The sequence below is a fragment of the Sardina pilchardus genome, chromosome 23 (genome assembly GCF_963854185.1).
Source record: "Sardina pilchardus chromosome 23, fSarPil1.1, whole genome shotgun sequence".
Taxonomy (NCBI): domain Eukaryota; kingdom Metazoa; phylum Chordata; class Actinopteri; order Clupeiformes; family Clupeidae; genus Sardina; species Sardina pilchardus.
Window position 1 is genome coordinate 3,009,456 of NC_085016.1, and position 15,340 is coordinate 3,024,795.

The 15,340-nt window shown below is 50.3% G+C and overlaps 1 protein-coding gene across 1 annotated transcript in view; it reads left to right on the forward strand.

The window, feature by feature from the left end:
- The window catches only part of atp11a (ATPase phospholipid transporting 11A), an 83,184-nt gene that overhangs the window by 57,158 nt on the left and 10,686 nt on the right, over positions 1-15,340 (forward strand). The window contains 11 exon segments of the mRNA XM_062527227.1: positions 458-639; positions 2,308-2,565; positions 3,461-3,644; positions 6,108-6,210; positions 6,832-6,879; positions 6,882-6,976; positions 8,043-8,102; positions 8,830-8,957; positions 10,885-11,020; positions 14,083-14,148; positions 14,649-14,752. Of these exon segments, the coding sequence (XP_062383211.1) occupies positions 458-639; positions 2,308-2,565; positions 3,461-3,644; positions 6,108-6,210; positions 6,832-6,879; positions 6,882-6,976; positions 8,043-8,102; positions 8,830-8,957; positions 10,885-11,020; positions 14,083-14,148; positions 14,649-14,752 (1,364 nt within the window).

Here is a 15,340-nt window from a genome sequence, read left to right on the forward strand (position 1 = left end):
ATACCCCCGGGGGTGGAGGGGGGGGGGCTGCCCTTACCGAGCCATAGAGGAGTGTGTGTGTGAGCACAGATCTCCACGGGTGCTCTGATATGAGTGTGTGTGAGCCCACATCTCCACGGGTGCTCTGATATACTCTGGTGGGACGAGGGAACACCGGATCATGACTAGGGGTGTCACGACTCTCCAAATCCTCCATTCAATTAGATTTTAAATCTTTTTTAAAATATTACTGCGTTCCTTATGTTATTTAAAAAGAAAAAAACTTTTCCTATTGTGTATGGTACAGTATAAGAAGCTGAGTCCCATAATAACGACGTCTCTCTCTCTCTCTCTCTCTCTGTCTCTCTCTCTCTCTCTCTCTCTCTCTCTCCCTCTCTCTCTCTGTGTCTCTCTCTCTCTCTCTCTCTCCCTCTCTCTCTCTGTGTCTCTCTCTCTCTCTCTCTCTCTCTGCACACAGGAGGGTCTGCGTACGCTGTGTGTGGCCTATAAGAAGCTGAGTCCCGTAGAGTACGAGGAGGTGTGTTATCAGCTGAACAGCGCTAAGCTGGCTCTGCAGGACCGGGACAAGAAGCTGTCCGAGGCCTACGACAACATCGAGAAGGACTTCATCCTGCTGGGGGCCACCGCCGTGGAGGACAGGTAGCCACACACACACACACACACACACACACACACACATATATACACACACACACACACATATATACACACACACACACACACACACACACACACACACATACATATACTGTACATACATACACACACACACACACACACACACACACACACACACACACACACACACACACACACACACAGCCTATGGCAATGAGGGCATTCACTTCTATTACAGGGGGATAGGACACACAAACACACACGCACACAAGAGACAGAGTTTAATGCTGCTCCTGGCATGTGTAGAGGTGGTTGTGTAGTGTTGGGACCTGTGTGTGTGTGTGTGTGTGTGTGTGTGTGTGTGTGTGTGTGTGTGAGAATAACGCTGCTGCTGGCATGTGTAGAGGTGCTTGTGTGAGCTGTGGTTCTTAACTGCATCTTTGCTCAATTCCAGAGATGGCCAGCCACTGTGACATTGGCCTTCACCAAGCCCCAATTACCCACACCACTGCACCCCTACTCTCTCTCCCTGACACACACACACACACACACAGTCTTGTTTTCTCCATCCTCCAATCGTTATTTCCATGACCTGGACAACACCTCTCTACACTAGACACTAAAGCTGTTAAATAAATACATCTGTTAGATGGGACCGCTATTGACTGAGGCACATGCAGATGTGTGTGTGTGTGTGAATAAACTCTATACGCTGTACAGCAGTAGTGTTGACTGAAGCACATGCAGATGTGTGTGTGTGTGAATAAACTCTATACGCAGTACAGCAGTAGTGTTGACTGAGGCACATGCAGATGTGTGTGTGTGTGTGTGTGAATAAACTCTGCATGCTGTACAGCAGTAGTGTTGACTGAGGCACATGCAGATGTGTGTGTGAATAAACTCTATACGCTGTACAGTGTTGTGGGTGCAGTTGTTGTGGGTGCTGTTTTAACTGATGCCTTGTGTTGGCGATGGATGTCCAGCCAGACTGCAGGCTGTTTGTGCGCCCGCACTACTTGTCCCTCATTTGTTGCCGTAGCCTGGCAGCACCTCTGTGAGCCTAAACTGCCTGCGGGGAACAATGAGATATTTATAACCCATCCAGAGTCAAGCTCGCTCTCACAGCGCTCGCCAGCCCAAACACAACAACCAACAAGATACAGAGTGTGTGTGTGTGTGTCTGTGTGTCTGTGTGTGTGTGTGTGTCCTTGATCAGGTGTGTGAATCTGTGCATTGTTTTGCAATAGTACCCAGTCATGCAGAGACACACCCAAGTCTTGTAGTGTGATTGGATGGTGTGATTACACAGGTGTTGGCGTATATTCAGGCTATTCCAGTCATGGAACTGAACTGTATTGTTCCTGGAGCATAGATGGCAACATTTAGCTTCCACTGTAGTCAATGGAGCTGGCTACACCACATGTGAAAAAATTGGACCGGTCGGTCGGTTGGTCGACTCAGTCAGTCAGTCAGTCAGTGTATGTGTCACTCAACAACACCACCACCAACATTTTGCATGTACAGTATGAAGCACCCAAAGCACTTACTGTCTCACCCCTCAGAGTGGCTAACCTTTCACCTTTGACCCCAGGCTGCAGGACAAGGCGGCGGACACCATCGAGTCGCTGCACAAGGCGGGCATGAAGGTGTAGGGTGCTAACCTTTGACCTTTGACCTCTGCCCCCCCAGGCTGCAGGACAAGGCGGCGGACACCATCGAGTCGCTGCACAAGGCGGGCATGAAGGTGTGGGTGTTGACGGGGGACAAGATGGAGACGGCGGCGGCGACGTGTTACGCCAGCAAGCTGTTCCGCCGCAGCACCCAGATCCTGGAGCTCACCACCAAGCGCACGGAGGAGCAGAGCCTCCACGATGTCCTGCACGAGCTCAGCCGCACCGTGCTGCGCCACCACGACCACGGCAGCATGACCCGCGACACCTTCTCAGGGTACACACACACACACACACACACTCACACACACGCGCGCGCGTGCGCGCGTGACGTCCGTGCTGCGCCACCACAGCAGCATGACCCGCGACACCTTCTCAGTGCACACACACACACACACACACACGATGTCCTGCACGACCTCAGCCGGACCGTGCTGCGCCATCACGGCAGCATGACCTGCGACACCTTCTCAGGGTACACACACACACACACACACACACACACACACACACACATACACATAATCACGGCAGAATGACATGGAACACATTCTCATGGTGAGCAGGCGTGCACATATACACATATTAAACAGACACACACACACACACACACACACACGTTAAGGTGTGCACTTAAATGCATGCTCTTATACTGTCTGCACAATATAAACATGCAGAAACCGGCACAGGATATGCAAATTTTCAGTCTTAATGTTAAAAAATGTAACATGTACACAATGAAAAGGCATATAAAAGGCATATAGTATAGGCATAAGGCATATAAAAGGAATATAGGCAGAAGGCATATAAAAGGCATATACTGTACTGTAGGTAAAAGGCGTATAAAAGGCATATAGGCATAAGGCGTATAGAAGGCATATACTGTACTGTAGGCTGAGCCATATAAAAGGCATATTCAGGGTGCATATGTGTGTCCAGATGGCTGAAAGACCCAAATTCACTGAACTGTCACTAACACAATTAATAATGCATTTACCCTCAACATATTGCACTACACATAAACATCTATAGTGTATCGACAGCATATGATGTGAAAATATGTGAAGAAGCTGTTTTTCTTTGTTTGTCCTCCCATCCAATATGATGGTAAGAGTTAATCAAATGTGTATGTGTGTGTGTGTGTGTGTGTTTTGTGTCTTTTGTCTTGGCAGTCTGTCCAACGAGTTCCAGGACTACGGTCTGATCATCGACGGGGCGACGCTGTCGGCGGTTCTAAAGCCCCCACAGGAGGGCAATAATGGCAGCACGGGCAACTACAAGGAGATCTTCCTGGAGATCTGCCGCAACTGCAGCGCTGTGCTCTGCTGCCGCATGGCCCCTCTACAGAAAGCACAGGTACACACACACACACACACACACACACGCACACACACAAGGAGATCTTCCTGGAGATCTGCCGCAACTGCAGCGCTGTGCTCTGCTGCCGCATGGCCCCTCTACAGAAAGCACAGGTGCGCACGCACACACACACACACACACATACACACACACATTAACACTCATGTTTACGCATGGCCCCTCTACAGAAAGCACAGGTGCGCACACACACACACACACACTAACACTCATATTTACGCATGGCCCGTCTTGAGAAAGCACAGGTGCACACACGCACGCACGCACGCACGCACGCACGCACACACGCGCACACACACACACACTCCTCTCCTCTAGTTCTCTGCCCTTTGGCATCTGCCCAATTAAAGCCCAGTGACATCACGACCCCCCCCTCCAGTACGCCCACACAGCACCTGCTGCTGCTGCAGCCTTAGTCGCCCCAGGAGCTCTGGGGGTGATGTCATCAAGGTGTGCTCCACCTGTACCTGTGTTCACACTCCTGCTACGACTGCTACTTCTGTCCGTGTGTGTGTATCTGAACTAGATGCTCAGCCAGTAGATATTAATGTTGTACACAGCACCAATGAGTAATGTGTGCATCAGTATTGAAGTGCTTCCTCTCAGAGCAGACTAACAGTGTTTCACCCCAGACATCTGTTAGAGTGGAAATAAATGTGTGTTTAGCATCACGGGACGGTAACAAGTGTACCGGATGCATGATATACCAGACATGTTATATACAGATCAGAAGAACATACTAAATAGTTATCAAGCGTACCGGATGCATGATATACCAGACACGTTCTATATGGATCAGAAGAACATACTAAACAGTTATCAAGGGTACAGGATGCATGATATACCAGACATGTTATACAGATCAGAAGAACCTACTAAATAGTTACTAAGCGTACAGGATGCATGATATACCAGACATGTTCTATACGGATCAGAAGAACATACTAAACAGTTACTAAGCGTACAGGATGCATGATATACCAGACATGTTATACAGATCAGAAGAACCTACTAAATAGTTACTAAGCGTACAGGATGCATGATATACCAGACATGTTCTATACGGATCAGAAGAACATACTAAACAGTTACGAAGCGTACAGGATGCATGATATACCAGACATGTTATACAGATCAGAAGAACCTACTAAATAGTTACTAAGCGTACGGGATACATGATATACCAGACATGTTCTATATGGATCAGAAGAACATAATGCTGCGATGCTTCTGTGATTAAGAGTGTGGATAGCGGGAATACAGTAAGCAAAGAACGGAGGAGTGAAGATGGAGAGAAGCAGCTGTTGTGTAGGAGGAGGAAGTGGAGGTGGCCAGTGATGAAGATAATGATGATGACGGCTCCAGCTATTATTGCATGTTTACATGTGTCCTGGACGCTCTATTATTACATGTTTACATGTAATAAATAATAAATAATAATAAGCTGGACGGTCAGCATCTGTGTATTGGACGCATATTAGTCATCTAGTCCACAACCAGGTCAGTGCTAGCGGCCGGTCACTAACGAGCAGGCTTGTTGGGTCAATGAGGAGGAGAATGGTTCAGCTCGTAGGTGTGTGTGTGTGTGTGTGTGTGTGTGGTTCAGCCAGTAGGTGGTTGTGTGGTGAATGTGTGTGTGTGTGTGTGTGTGGTGTGTGTGGTTCAGCCGGTAGGTTCGCTCCAGGGCTGCTTGACCCATTTCTGCTGCCGTGCCAAGAGGTGAATATGAACGTGAGGTGAATTTGGAGCTAGTGTTCTCTCCAGCGGCACTTCCACAGTGCGTGTGTGTGTGTGTGTGTGTGTGTGTGTGTGGAGAAAGAGAGAGAGAAGGAAAGAGTGTGTGAATGAGAGTAGTAAGGGAGAGAAGACCCACTCTCCCTCCAGCACCCACTTGCTCATATTGACAGCCAGGTCCAACCAGCAACAACCCCCACCACGGACACACACACACACACACACACACACACACACACACACACACACACACACACACACACACAGATGCACACCTACTCCCTTTTCTCCCCGCACATCCTCTCCTCATTCACTGGTCTGCCACTGCTTCTGGGCGCGTAAGCCCTTGGATGGGAGAACGGCTAGCGCCTAATTGGGCACAAAAGATGTCCCTCTAATGGCATCGCTGACTAACTTGGTCCCAAAGGGAAGGACATACTGTAGAGAGAGAGACCAGGGTACAATGAACTACCTCCTATACTGTAGAGAGAGAGACCAGGGTGCAATGAGCTACCTCCTATACTGTAGAGAGAGAGACCAGGGTAGAGTGAGCTACCTCCTATACTGTAGAGAGAGAGACCAGGGTACAATGAGCTACCTCCTATACTGTAGAGAGAGAGACCAGGGTAGAGTGAGCTACCTCCTCCGCATCACCAGCCTGTGTCTCTGTCTGACGTATTTCAAACGGGTTTATTTTTGTCCTTGCAGATTGTAAAACTGATCAAGGCTTCCAAAGAACATCCAATCACGTTGGCCATTGGAGACGGAGCGAATGATGTCAGCATGATTCTAGAAGCCCACGTGGGCATTGGTGAGTGTCAAACAAAAACCTAGCAACCATGCAACCTAGCAACCATGCAACCAAGCAACCAAGAGTGTGTACCGCCCCCACACACACAGTAGCACATTAAGGTCAGCCATTGGCTACTACCCCCATACCTGCCTCAATATATGCTTTTTAGACGTGTGTCTGCAGTATTAAGCTGTAAAAATACAGTATTGTCATGCTTTTTAGACGTGTGTCTGCGGTATTAAACTGTAAAAATACAGTATTGTCATGCTTTTAGACGTGTGTCTGCGGTATTAAACTGTAAAAATACATTATTGTCATGCTTTTAGACGTGTGTCTGCGGTGTTAAACTGGGTCAGATGGCCTTTCTGAATGGCCTGCTCTCTGTGCTGAGAGATGAGTCAGGGACTGGGGAGGATTGTTGACCTCTGACCTCTGCACACCAGACACCTACAGACACGACCCAGAATGCCTTCCTGTCCCTACATGACCCAGAATGCCTTTCTGCCTGTACTCTCCTACAAACATGACCCAGAATGCCTTTCTCCCTCTACTCTCCTACAAACATGACCCAGAATGCCTTTCTGCCTGTACTCTCCTACAAACATGACCCAGAATGCCTTTCTGCCTGTTCTCTCGTAGGCGTGATGGGTAAGGAGGGGCGGCAGGCGGCGCGGAACAGCGACTACGCCATCCCAAGTTCAAGCACCTGAAGAAGATGCTGCTGGTGCACGGGCACTACTACTACATCCGCATCGCTGAGCTCGTGCAGTACTTCTTCTACAAGGTGAGCGCTCGCCAGGACGGAGGAGGAGGTGGAGGTGGAGGAGGAGGAGGAGGAGGAGGAGGAGGTGGAGGGGGAAGCTGGCGGAGGAGGAGGAGGAGGAGGAGGGGGAAGCTGGCGGAGGAGGAGGAGGAGGAGGAGGAGGGGGAGGTGGCGGAGGAGGAGGAGGAGGAGGTGGATGAGGAGGGGGAGGTGGAGGAGGAGGGGGAGGAGGGGGAGGAGGTGGATGAGGAGGGGGAGGTGGAGGAGGAGGGGGAGGAGGAGGAGGAGGGGGAGGCTGGCGGAGGAGGTGGAGGGGGAGGAGGAGGAGGAGGGGGAGGAGGAGGAGGAGGGGGAGGCTGGCGGAGGAGGTGGAGGGGGAGGTGGCGGAGGAGGGGGAGGTGGCGGAGGAGGTGGAGGGGGAGGTGGCGGAGGAGGGGGAGGTGGCGGAGGAGGTGGAGGGGGAGGTGGCGGAGGAGGGGGAGGTGGCGGAGGAGGTGGAGGGGGAGGTGGCGGAGGAGGGGGAGGAGGAGGAGGAGGTGGAGGGGGAGGAGGAGGGGGAGGAGGAGGTGGCGGCGGAGGGGTAATTGATTCTGGGGATTCATCTGTCTCTAGGGGAACTGCAGCAGCGCCACAAAAAAAAAAGCCCTACGGCTAAATAAGGACGAGCTTTAGGTTATAGTGTGCATCATTTGCGTAATAGATCTATGGCTATAAGAGAAATCAGCACTCTACTGTAATGAGCAGAGGCAGCATACTGTAGATGGCCTCTCTGAGATCATACATCACTGACAATACTAGGTCAGTGTGCTCCTTCTCTCTCTCTCTCTCTCTCTCCTGCCCTCCTTCTCTCCCTCGCTCCCTCCCTCCCTCTCTGTTGCGTGAGAGAGAGAGATGATAGTGTTGTACACCTTGCTATTTATAGCCTGTTTCCCAGAAGGCTTGACGCTAGCCTCTTTCCATGTGCCACCGGTAAACCATTCAAACAGTGTTTTTGTGTGCTCTCTCTCTCCCCCTCTCTTTCTCTCTCTCTCTCTCTCTCTCTCTCTCTTTCTTCTCTTCTCTTCTCTTCTCTCTGTCCATCCTGCAGAATGTGTGCTTCATCTTCCCCCAGTTCCTGTACCAGTTCTTCTGCGGCTTCTCCCAGCAGGTAACGGCCAGTGTGTTGTGTGTGTGTGTGTGTGTGTCGGTCAGACTGGACGTTGATGGACGCTGCCTACAGCTGAGGGTCTAATAACAGCCCCCACATGCCCCAGCTGCAGAGCCCAGATCAGCTGCGTGCTCTCCGCTTGTTGTGACCCGTGTGTGTGTGTGTGTGTGTGTGTGTGTGTGTGTGTGTGTGTGTGTGTGTGTGTGTGTGTCTAATTAAAGCTGACACTTGACGACTGCTCCGTCTGAGTCCACACGCGTCAGCAGGCCTCTCGGGGAGATCAGGAGAAAGCTCTTGGACACGCCAAGCATGCAGGCCTACATAGCAGCACACACACACACACACACACACACACACACACACACACACACACATGCATACACATACACACACACATGCATACACACACACACACACACATGCATACACGTACACACACACACACACACACACACACACACACATACACACACACCAGTGGGGGGTCGTGTTTGAGGGCAAGGCTTTGGTTGTTGTTTTGGGCCAATGCTCATCCCATCCAGCCACTGTATTGACTACTTGAGATGCAGCTGGGGAGTTAGGAGTCGGGTTCAGCCCTAATTTGGGCATCTCTCAGTGCTTCAGCCTAATTTCATTTAGGCTGATTTGAATTGGTCATTCTTGCGTTGCATTGCCTGAGGCCGATGGCTGTCTGTCTCTCTCTCTGTGTGTGTGTGTGTGTGTGTAGCCTCTGTACGATACAGCATATCTGACCCTCTACAATATCAGCTTCACGTCGCTGCCTATCCTGCTGTACAGTCTGATCGAGCAGCACATCAACATGGACATCCTGCGCAAAGACCCCTCCCTCTACAGGTGAGAACACACACCCCTTCCTCTACAGGTGAGAACACACACCCCTCCCTCTACAGGTGAGAACACACACCCCTCCCTCTACAGGTGAGAACACACACCCTACTCTACAGGTGAGAACACACACCTCTACTGTACAGGTGAGAACACACACCCCTACTGCACAGGTGAGAACACACCCCTCAAGCGAAAACATAACCGCCTCCTGGAACCAGATAGTGATCCGGATCACTCCCACTCTCACACTCGTTTCTTTCTTGGGTCATTTCAGACCTTCGCTGACAATTTCAGAGAAATCCATCCATAACTTTTTGGTTTCTGGATTGTTCTAGGATAAAGACGTTTGGGCTCGCAGCTGGTTTCTGGATTGTTCTAGGATGAAGACGTTTTGGCGTGTGTCTGGGCAGTGAAGGTAGAGGCCCGTAGTGCGTAGCGGCAGATGAGAGGGCGAGATAATGGCGCTCCGTAATTTACTCGTGAGCTGCTCCTGCACTCGTCTCCCCGCCACGCTAGTTCGATAAGCACAAAGCGGCCGCCGCCATAATTGGAAAATGATATTGTTCTGTTGGGTCGGAGATAACATTGGGGTCACCTCAGAGCAAACACAGGGGCCTGGCCAGCCAGCCCGCATGCCAACTAGAGGAGGACTCTCACAAGACACCAGGGTACAAATGGACACACACACACACACACACACACACTGATCAAGCAGTTTGGGGAAAAAAAACGAAAAACCAAAGCTTGTTTTGAGCAGTCTCCATATTATGACTGTAGTGTGTGTGTGTGTGTGTGTGTGTGTGTGTGTGTGTGTGTGTGTGTGTGTGTGTGTGTGTGTGTGTGTGTGTGTGTGTGTGTGTGTGTGTGTGTGTGTGTGTGTGTGTGTGTGTGTGTGTGTGTGTGTGTGTGTGTGTGTGTGTGTGTGTGTGTGTGTGTGTGTGTGGGGAGCTTCCTGATTTCTCTGAATGGGACAGTGAGAGGGCTACCAGCCCCATCCATCACTATAACTCAATCGTGCTGTAGCTAAGCTAAGCGCTAGCCGTCTGGCGTTACGCCGTCTGGCGTTACGCCTCAACGGAAGCCTTTTGTGTGTCCAGTCAGACGAGACGCTGAATCAGGCGCTCCGAGGGGGCTGCTGGGTATCTGGTGTCGGCTGTGTCTCCGCGCCGGCAGGAGGAGTGGGCAGGATGGAGTGGGCAGGATGGAGTGCCTGTACTAATCGACTGTAGAGTGCGGCTCCTCACATTTCCACTCATTTGGGGTTTTATTAGCCCGCCTGATTTCTTAACGCATAACTCTTGCCAAAATGCATCTCAGGGTATGTTTGTGAATGTCAGACTTTCGTTTACGTCGGAAGCGGCACTTTTAAGCTCCATGTTGTTGTTGTTTTCGAGTCAAACGGTGTTTTGAATGGGAATGGTAGTAGGGGACTACTATTTTGATACATGATCGCGTCAAAATGGCTATTTTTAGAACACTAAAAGGCTCAACACAGCAGGAAACTTTGATGGAAGTGTCCTCAGTGTCTCTACACATCAACTCCAGCATTGAGAACACTACTCGTGTGTGTGTGTGTGTGTGTGTGTGTGTGTTGATGTAGTTTATGTGCTCTCTCTCCCCACAGAGACCTGTGTGTCTGTGTCTGTGTGTGTGTGTGTGTGTGTGTGTGTGTGTGTGTGTGTGTACTGATTGTGTGTGTGTGTCTGTGTGTGTACTGATTGTGTGTGTGTGTGTGTGTGTGTGTGTGTGTGTGTGTGTGTGTGTGTGTGTGTGTGTGTGTGTGTGTGTGTACTGATTGTGTGTGTGTGTGTGTCTGTGTGTGTACTGATTGTGTGTGTGTGTGTGTGTGTGTGTGTGTGTGTGTGCTGATTGTGTGTGTGTGTGTGTGTGTGTGTGTGTGTGTACTGATGGTGTGTGTGTTCTCTCCCCACAGGGACATAGCTAAGAACTCTCTGCTGCGCTGGCCCATCTTCGTCTACTGGACCTTCCTGGGGGTGTTCGACGCCGTCGTCTTCTTCTTTGGTGCTTTCTTCCTCTTCGACAACACCACCTTCACCAGCAACGGACAGGTAGCATACCTGTGTGTGTGTGCGTGTGCGTGTGTGCTTGTGTGTGTGTAGTCACCGGTCAGCACAGAAGATGTTTGTGAATTTGTTTCTTTGGCTCTTTTTTGTTGTTGTTTGAACTATCCATGCGCTGCTATGATCAGCTCATAACTTCCTCATCAGAAAGACGCCATTAAGCGTGGATGTGCTCGCTTGCAGTAGTGCTGCTGGATGGGTAGCGTGTGTGTGTGTGTGTGTGTGTGTGTGTGTATGGTGTATGTACAGTATGGTTACAACATTGTTAAATGGTATCCCTGTGTGTATGTGTGTGTGTGTGTGTGTGTGGATAAGGGTGTTGGTGTGTGTGTGTGTGAGAGCATGTGCACAATAATTGTCAGTAGTATACATGCATGTGTTGGAAACCAAGATTAACAGAAGCTTGTAAATACTGTCCTTGCTGGAATGTGTGTGATTGGTAAGAGAAACTGGCTGGTGTGTGCGTGTGCGTGTGCGTGTGCGTGTGCGTGTGCGTGTGCGTGTGCGTGTGCGAGTGCAAGCGCGTGTGTGAGTGTGAGCGCGTGTGAGCGTGTGTGAGCGTGTGCGTGTGTGTGTGTGGCTAATACAGGCTGATACACGTTTCCACAAGCAGGGCTCATCCATATCGTGGGACACTGCAGCATGGTTGGGTTGCTGGCATCTTCTTCTGTGCCCTTGGTTTTGAGTTCCGCCATATTAACCTTTTTTGATTGGCTCTTGTGCCTGGTTTGAGTTTTGAGTTCTCTGTAACATCCTAATTTATTTTCTTATATTTTTACCTCCTTCATTTTTATTTCTTTTTTTTCTCTTTGTTTTTCTCTCTTCTTCTTCCTCTCCTCTTACCTTCTTTGTTTTGCTGTTTCTTTTTGCTTCTCTTCCTTTTCCTCAGCTAATGACAACCAACACACAGATGGTAAGCCTGTCCCTATCTGTCTGTCACAGCTTTTAGTTCTTTACTGTTCCGCCCCTTCCTCCTCCTCCTCCTCCTCCTCCTCCTCCTCCTCCTCCATACTCTCATTGCGTAACCACCCGTCATCTCATGTAGGTACCAGTAACACTTCACCTCCTCAAAACTCACACACACACACACACACACAGGCATCCACACATTCACACACACACAAACACACACACACACACACACACACACACACACACACACACACATACACACACAGGCACACTCACACACAGGCATTCACACACACACACACACACACACACACACATACACACACACACACACACACACACACACACACACACACAGGCATACACACACACACACACAGGCATTCACACACACACACACACACACACACACACACACACACACACACACACACACACACACACACACACACTCACACACACACACACAGGCACACTCACACACACACACACACACACACACACACACACACACACACACACACACTCACACACACTCACACACACACACACACACACACACACACACACACACACACACACACACACACACACACACACACACACACACACACACACACACACACTCACACACACACACACACACACACACACACACACACACACACACACACACACACACACACACACACACACACACACACACACACACACACACACACACTCACAGACTCCATATGCCGTCTGTTCTCGGTGCTAAAGAACCGTGTTGTTCCTTAGGTAGAACATCCGCCTCCATGTCTCCCTACACCCCCCACTGTATGTCAGTAGCTCACCTAATCTAGGACTCCATGTTGTTTGTGTGTGTGAGTGTGTGTGTGTGTGTGTTTCTCGTTCGGCGGTTGTGGCTAAACCCCTCACCCGGAGGCTCCGCTCATGACCCGTATAACCAGTCCAGTCATCGCTAGTCCTCATGACCACCAGGGGGCACCATGCCCCCTCCCACTGCAAGGGCAAATGACCAGCCAGCTCACACGGCGCCATTAATGCCAACCTGTGCCAATCACAAAACATGCGCCTGCTGAAATTGGGTGAACAAACACTAACGTCATGGTGCTAACGTGACATTTAGTGCATTTGTCTACGGAGGACTATCTGACGGGATAGTGAGTGTACAGTATGATATCAAGTGTCATCTGCCCTTGCACAGGTTTCTAAATACTCACTAAACAAAACGCTGGGTAAGTATGTTAGTTCTGTCCGTTGTGTCCACCATGGTCACCTTCATCTCCACGCCATGGTAGTGTGTATGAGTCACCTGTAGACGCGGTCCATCTCCACGCCATGATAGTGTGTATGAGTCACCTGTAGACGCGGTCCATATTCCCACGTGTTGTTGTGGCCCTTGTGCTTCTCACACACACTCTCTTGAAGGAGCAGCATGGCCTGCCAAGGCCGCTTCTCTTCACACACCCCCCACCAACCCCCCCCCCCCCCCCCCCTCCCTCCCCCTGCTGAGTACATGATGTTTGGGTGATGACCACACGCTCCAGAGTAGACACAGTGTTTCGCTGTCATTGTGTGGCCCGCGCGCTGTGAAAGGGGTTCTGGTGTCGCTCGGGGCACAAAGGAAGCTTCTGGAACGCCGGCCGGTCAGACTCGGGCCGCCGCGAGCGCACAGTGGGGGCGGCGGCTCAGCGGGACGCGGCTAAAAACAACCCTGACCTTGAGACAGGGGGTCAGGGTCGCGGCCAATCCATTAGCTCATTTTGTAAACATAGCGTTAGCCTAGCGTTAGCGACAAGCCCTTCTGATGGGGGGGATTAGCGCCTGTTCTGAAATTTAGGGGAAAGCGGAATTAAAAATGTGTTTTGACACCGACGGTGGCACATTTACGAGGCGCTGCCAATCTGACATAGTGCCCGTCCACAGAGACATAGTGCCCGTTCACAGGCCTGTGATGAAGGACCCAACCGGCTCTTGAAGAAGTAGGTCAGTTTAGCCCACACAAACTTTACCACGTAAACACAGATTGGAAACACTGCTTCCAGGTTTGTGTGTGTGGTGTGGAGAGTGTGTGTGTGTGTGTGTGTGCGCGCCCCGTCTTACGAGTGCTGATGTCCTGCTTCTGTCCACAGATGTTTGGGAACTGGACGTTCGGGACGCTGGTGTTCACTGTGCTGGTATTTACCGTCACGCTCAAGGTAACTGCTCCGTGTTGCCGTGGGAGACGCCGAAGGCTCTGTCATTTGCAGCCTCAGTGGCGGCTTGTGCCTGTGATGTCATGTCATGTGATGTGATGGAGCCTGAATCTTGATTGCATTGTCAAAGTAAAACATTATTTAAACATTTATTTAAAGATGGTTTATAACCACATTACCTTGATTTTTAAAACTCTGTCTTGCTATGTGTCTCTCTCCCTCTGTTGTGTGTGTGTTTGTCTCTCCCTCTGTTGTGTGTGTCTCTTCCTGTTCCTGTGTGTGTGTGTGTGTGTGTGTGTGTGTGTGTGTGTGTGTGTGTTCCCTGTTGCTGTGTGTGTGTGTGTGTGTTTGTGTGTGTGTTTGTGTGTGTGTGTGTGTGTGTGTGTGTGTGTGTGTGTGTGTGTGTGTGTGTGTGTGTGTGTGTGTGTGTGTGTGTTCCCTGTTGCTGTGTGTGTGTGTGTGTGTGTGTGTGTGTGTGTGTTCCCTGTCGGTCCGCTCCACAGCTGGCGCTGGATACCCACTACTGGACGTGGATAAACCACTTTGTCATCTGGGGATCGCTGCTCTTCTACGTCATCTTCTCTCTGCTGTGGGGAGGAATCATCTGGTGAGGCTGCTCGCTCTCTCTCTCTCTCTCTCTTTATATTTCCTCTCTCTCTCTCTCACTCACTCACTCACTCTACCTCTCTATCTTTCCTCTCTCTCTCTCTCACTCACTCTCTCTACCTCTCTATCTTTCCTCTCTCTGTCTCTATCACTCACTCTCCCTCTTTATATTTCCTCTCTTTGTCTCTCTCATTCACTCTCTCTACCTCTCTATCTTTCCTCTCTCTGTCTCTATCACTCTCCCTACCTATCTCTCCCTCTCCTCTCTCTCTCTCTCTCTCTCTATCTCCCTCTCTATCCCTCTCTCTCCCTGTGCCTCTGTGCTTGAGTTCATATGGTGGTGCAGTACAGTATAGTAGGGGTAGTTATCTGCCCTTCAGTCTCACGGTCACCACACCAGCGTTCAGCGTAGCTGCAGATGACTCAGACATGCGAGACTGTTGGAGAGCTTTGGGATTCCAGTCAGCATATGATTCAGAACGGGACGGAGAAGAGACCAGACCAGGACTAATGTCAATAATTAATTAACCCGGCGCATCAGTGCACAACTGTAAATAAATGTGCACATCACTGTTATTGATGATGTGTG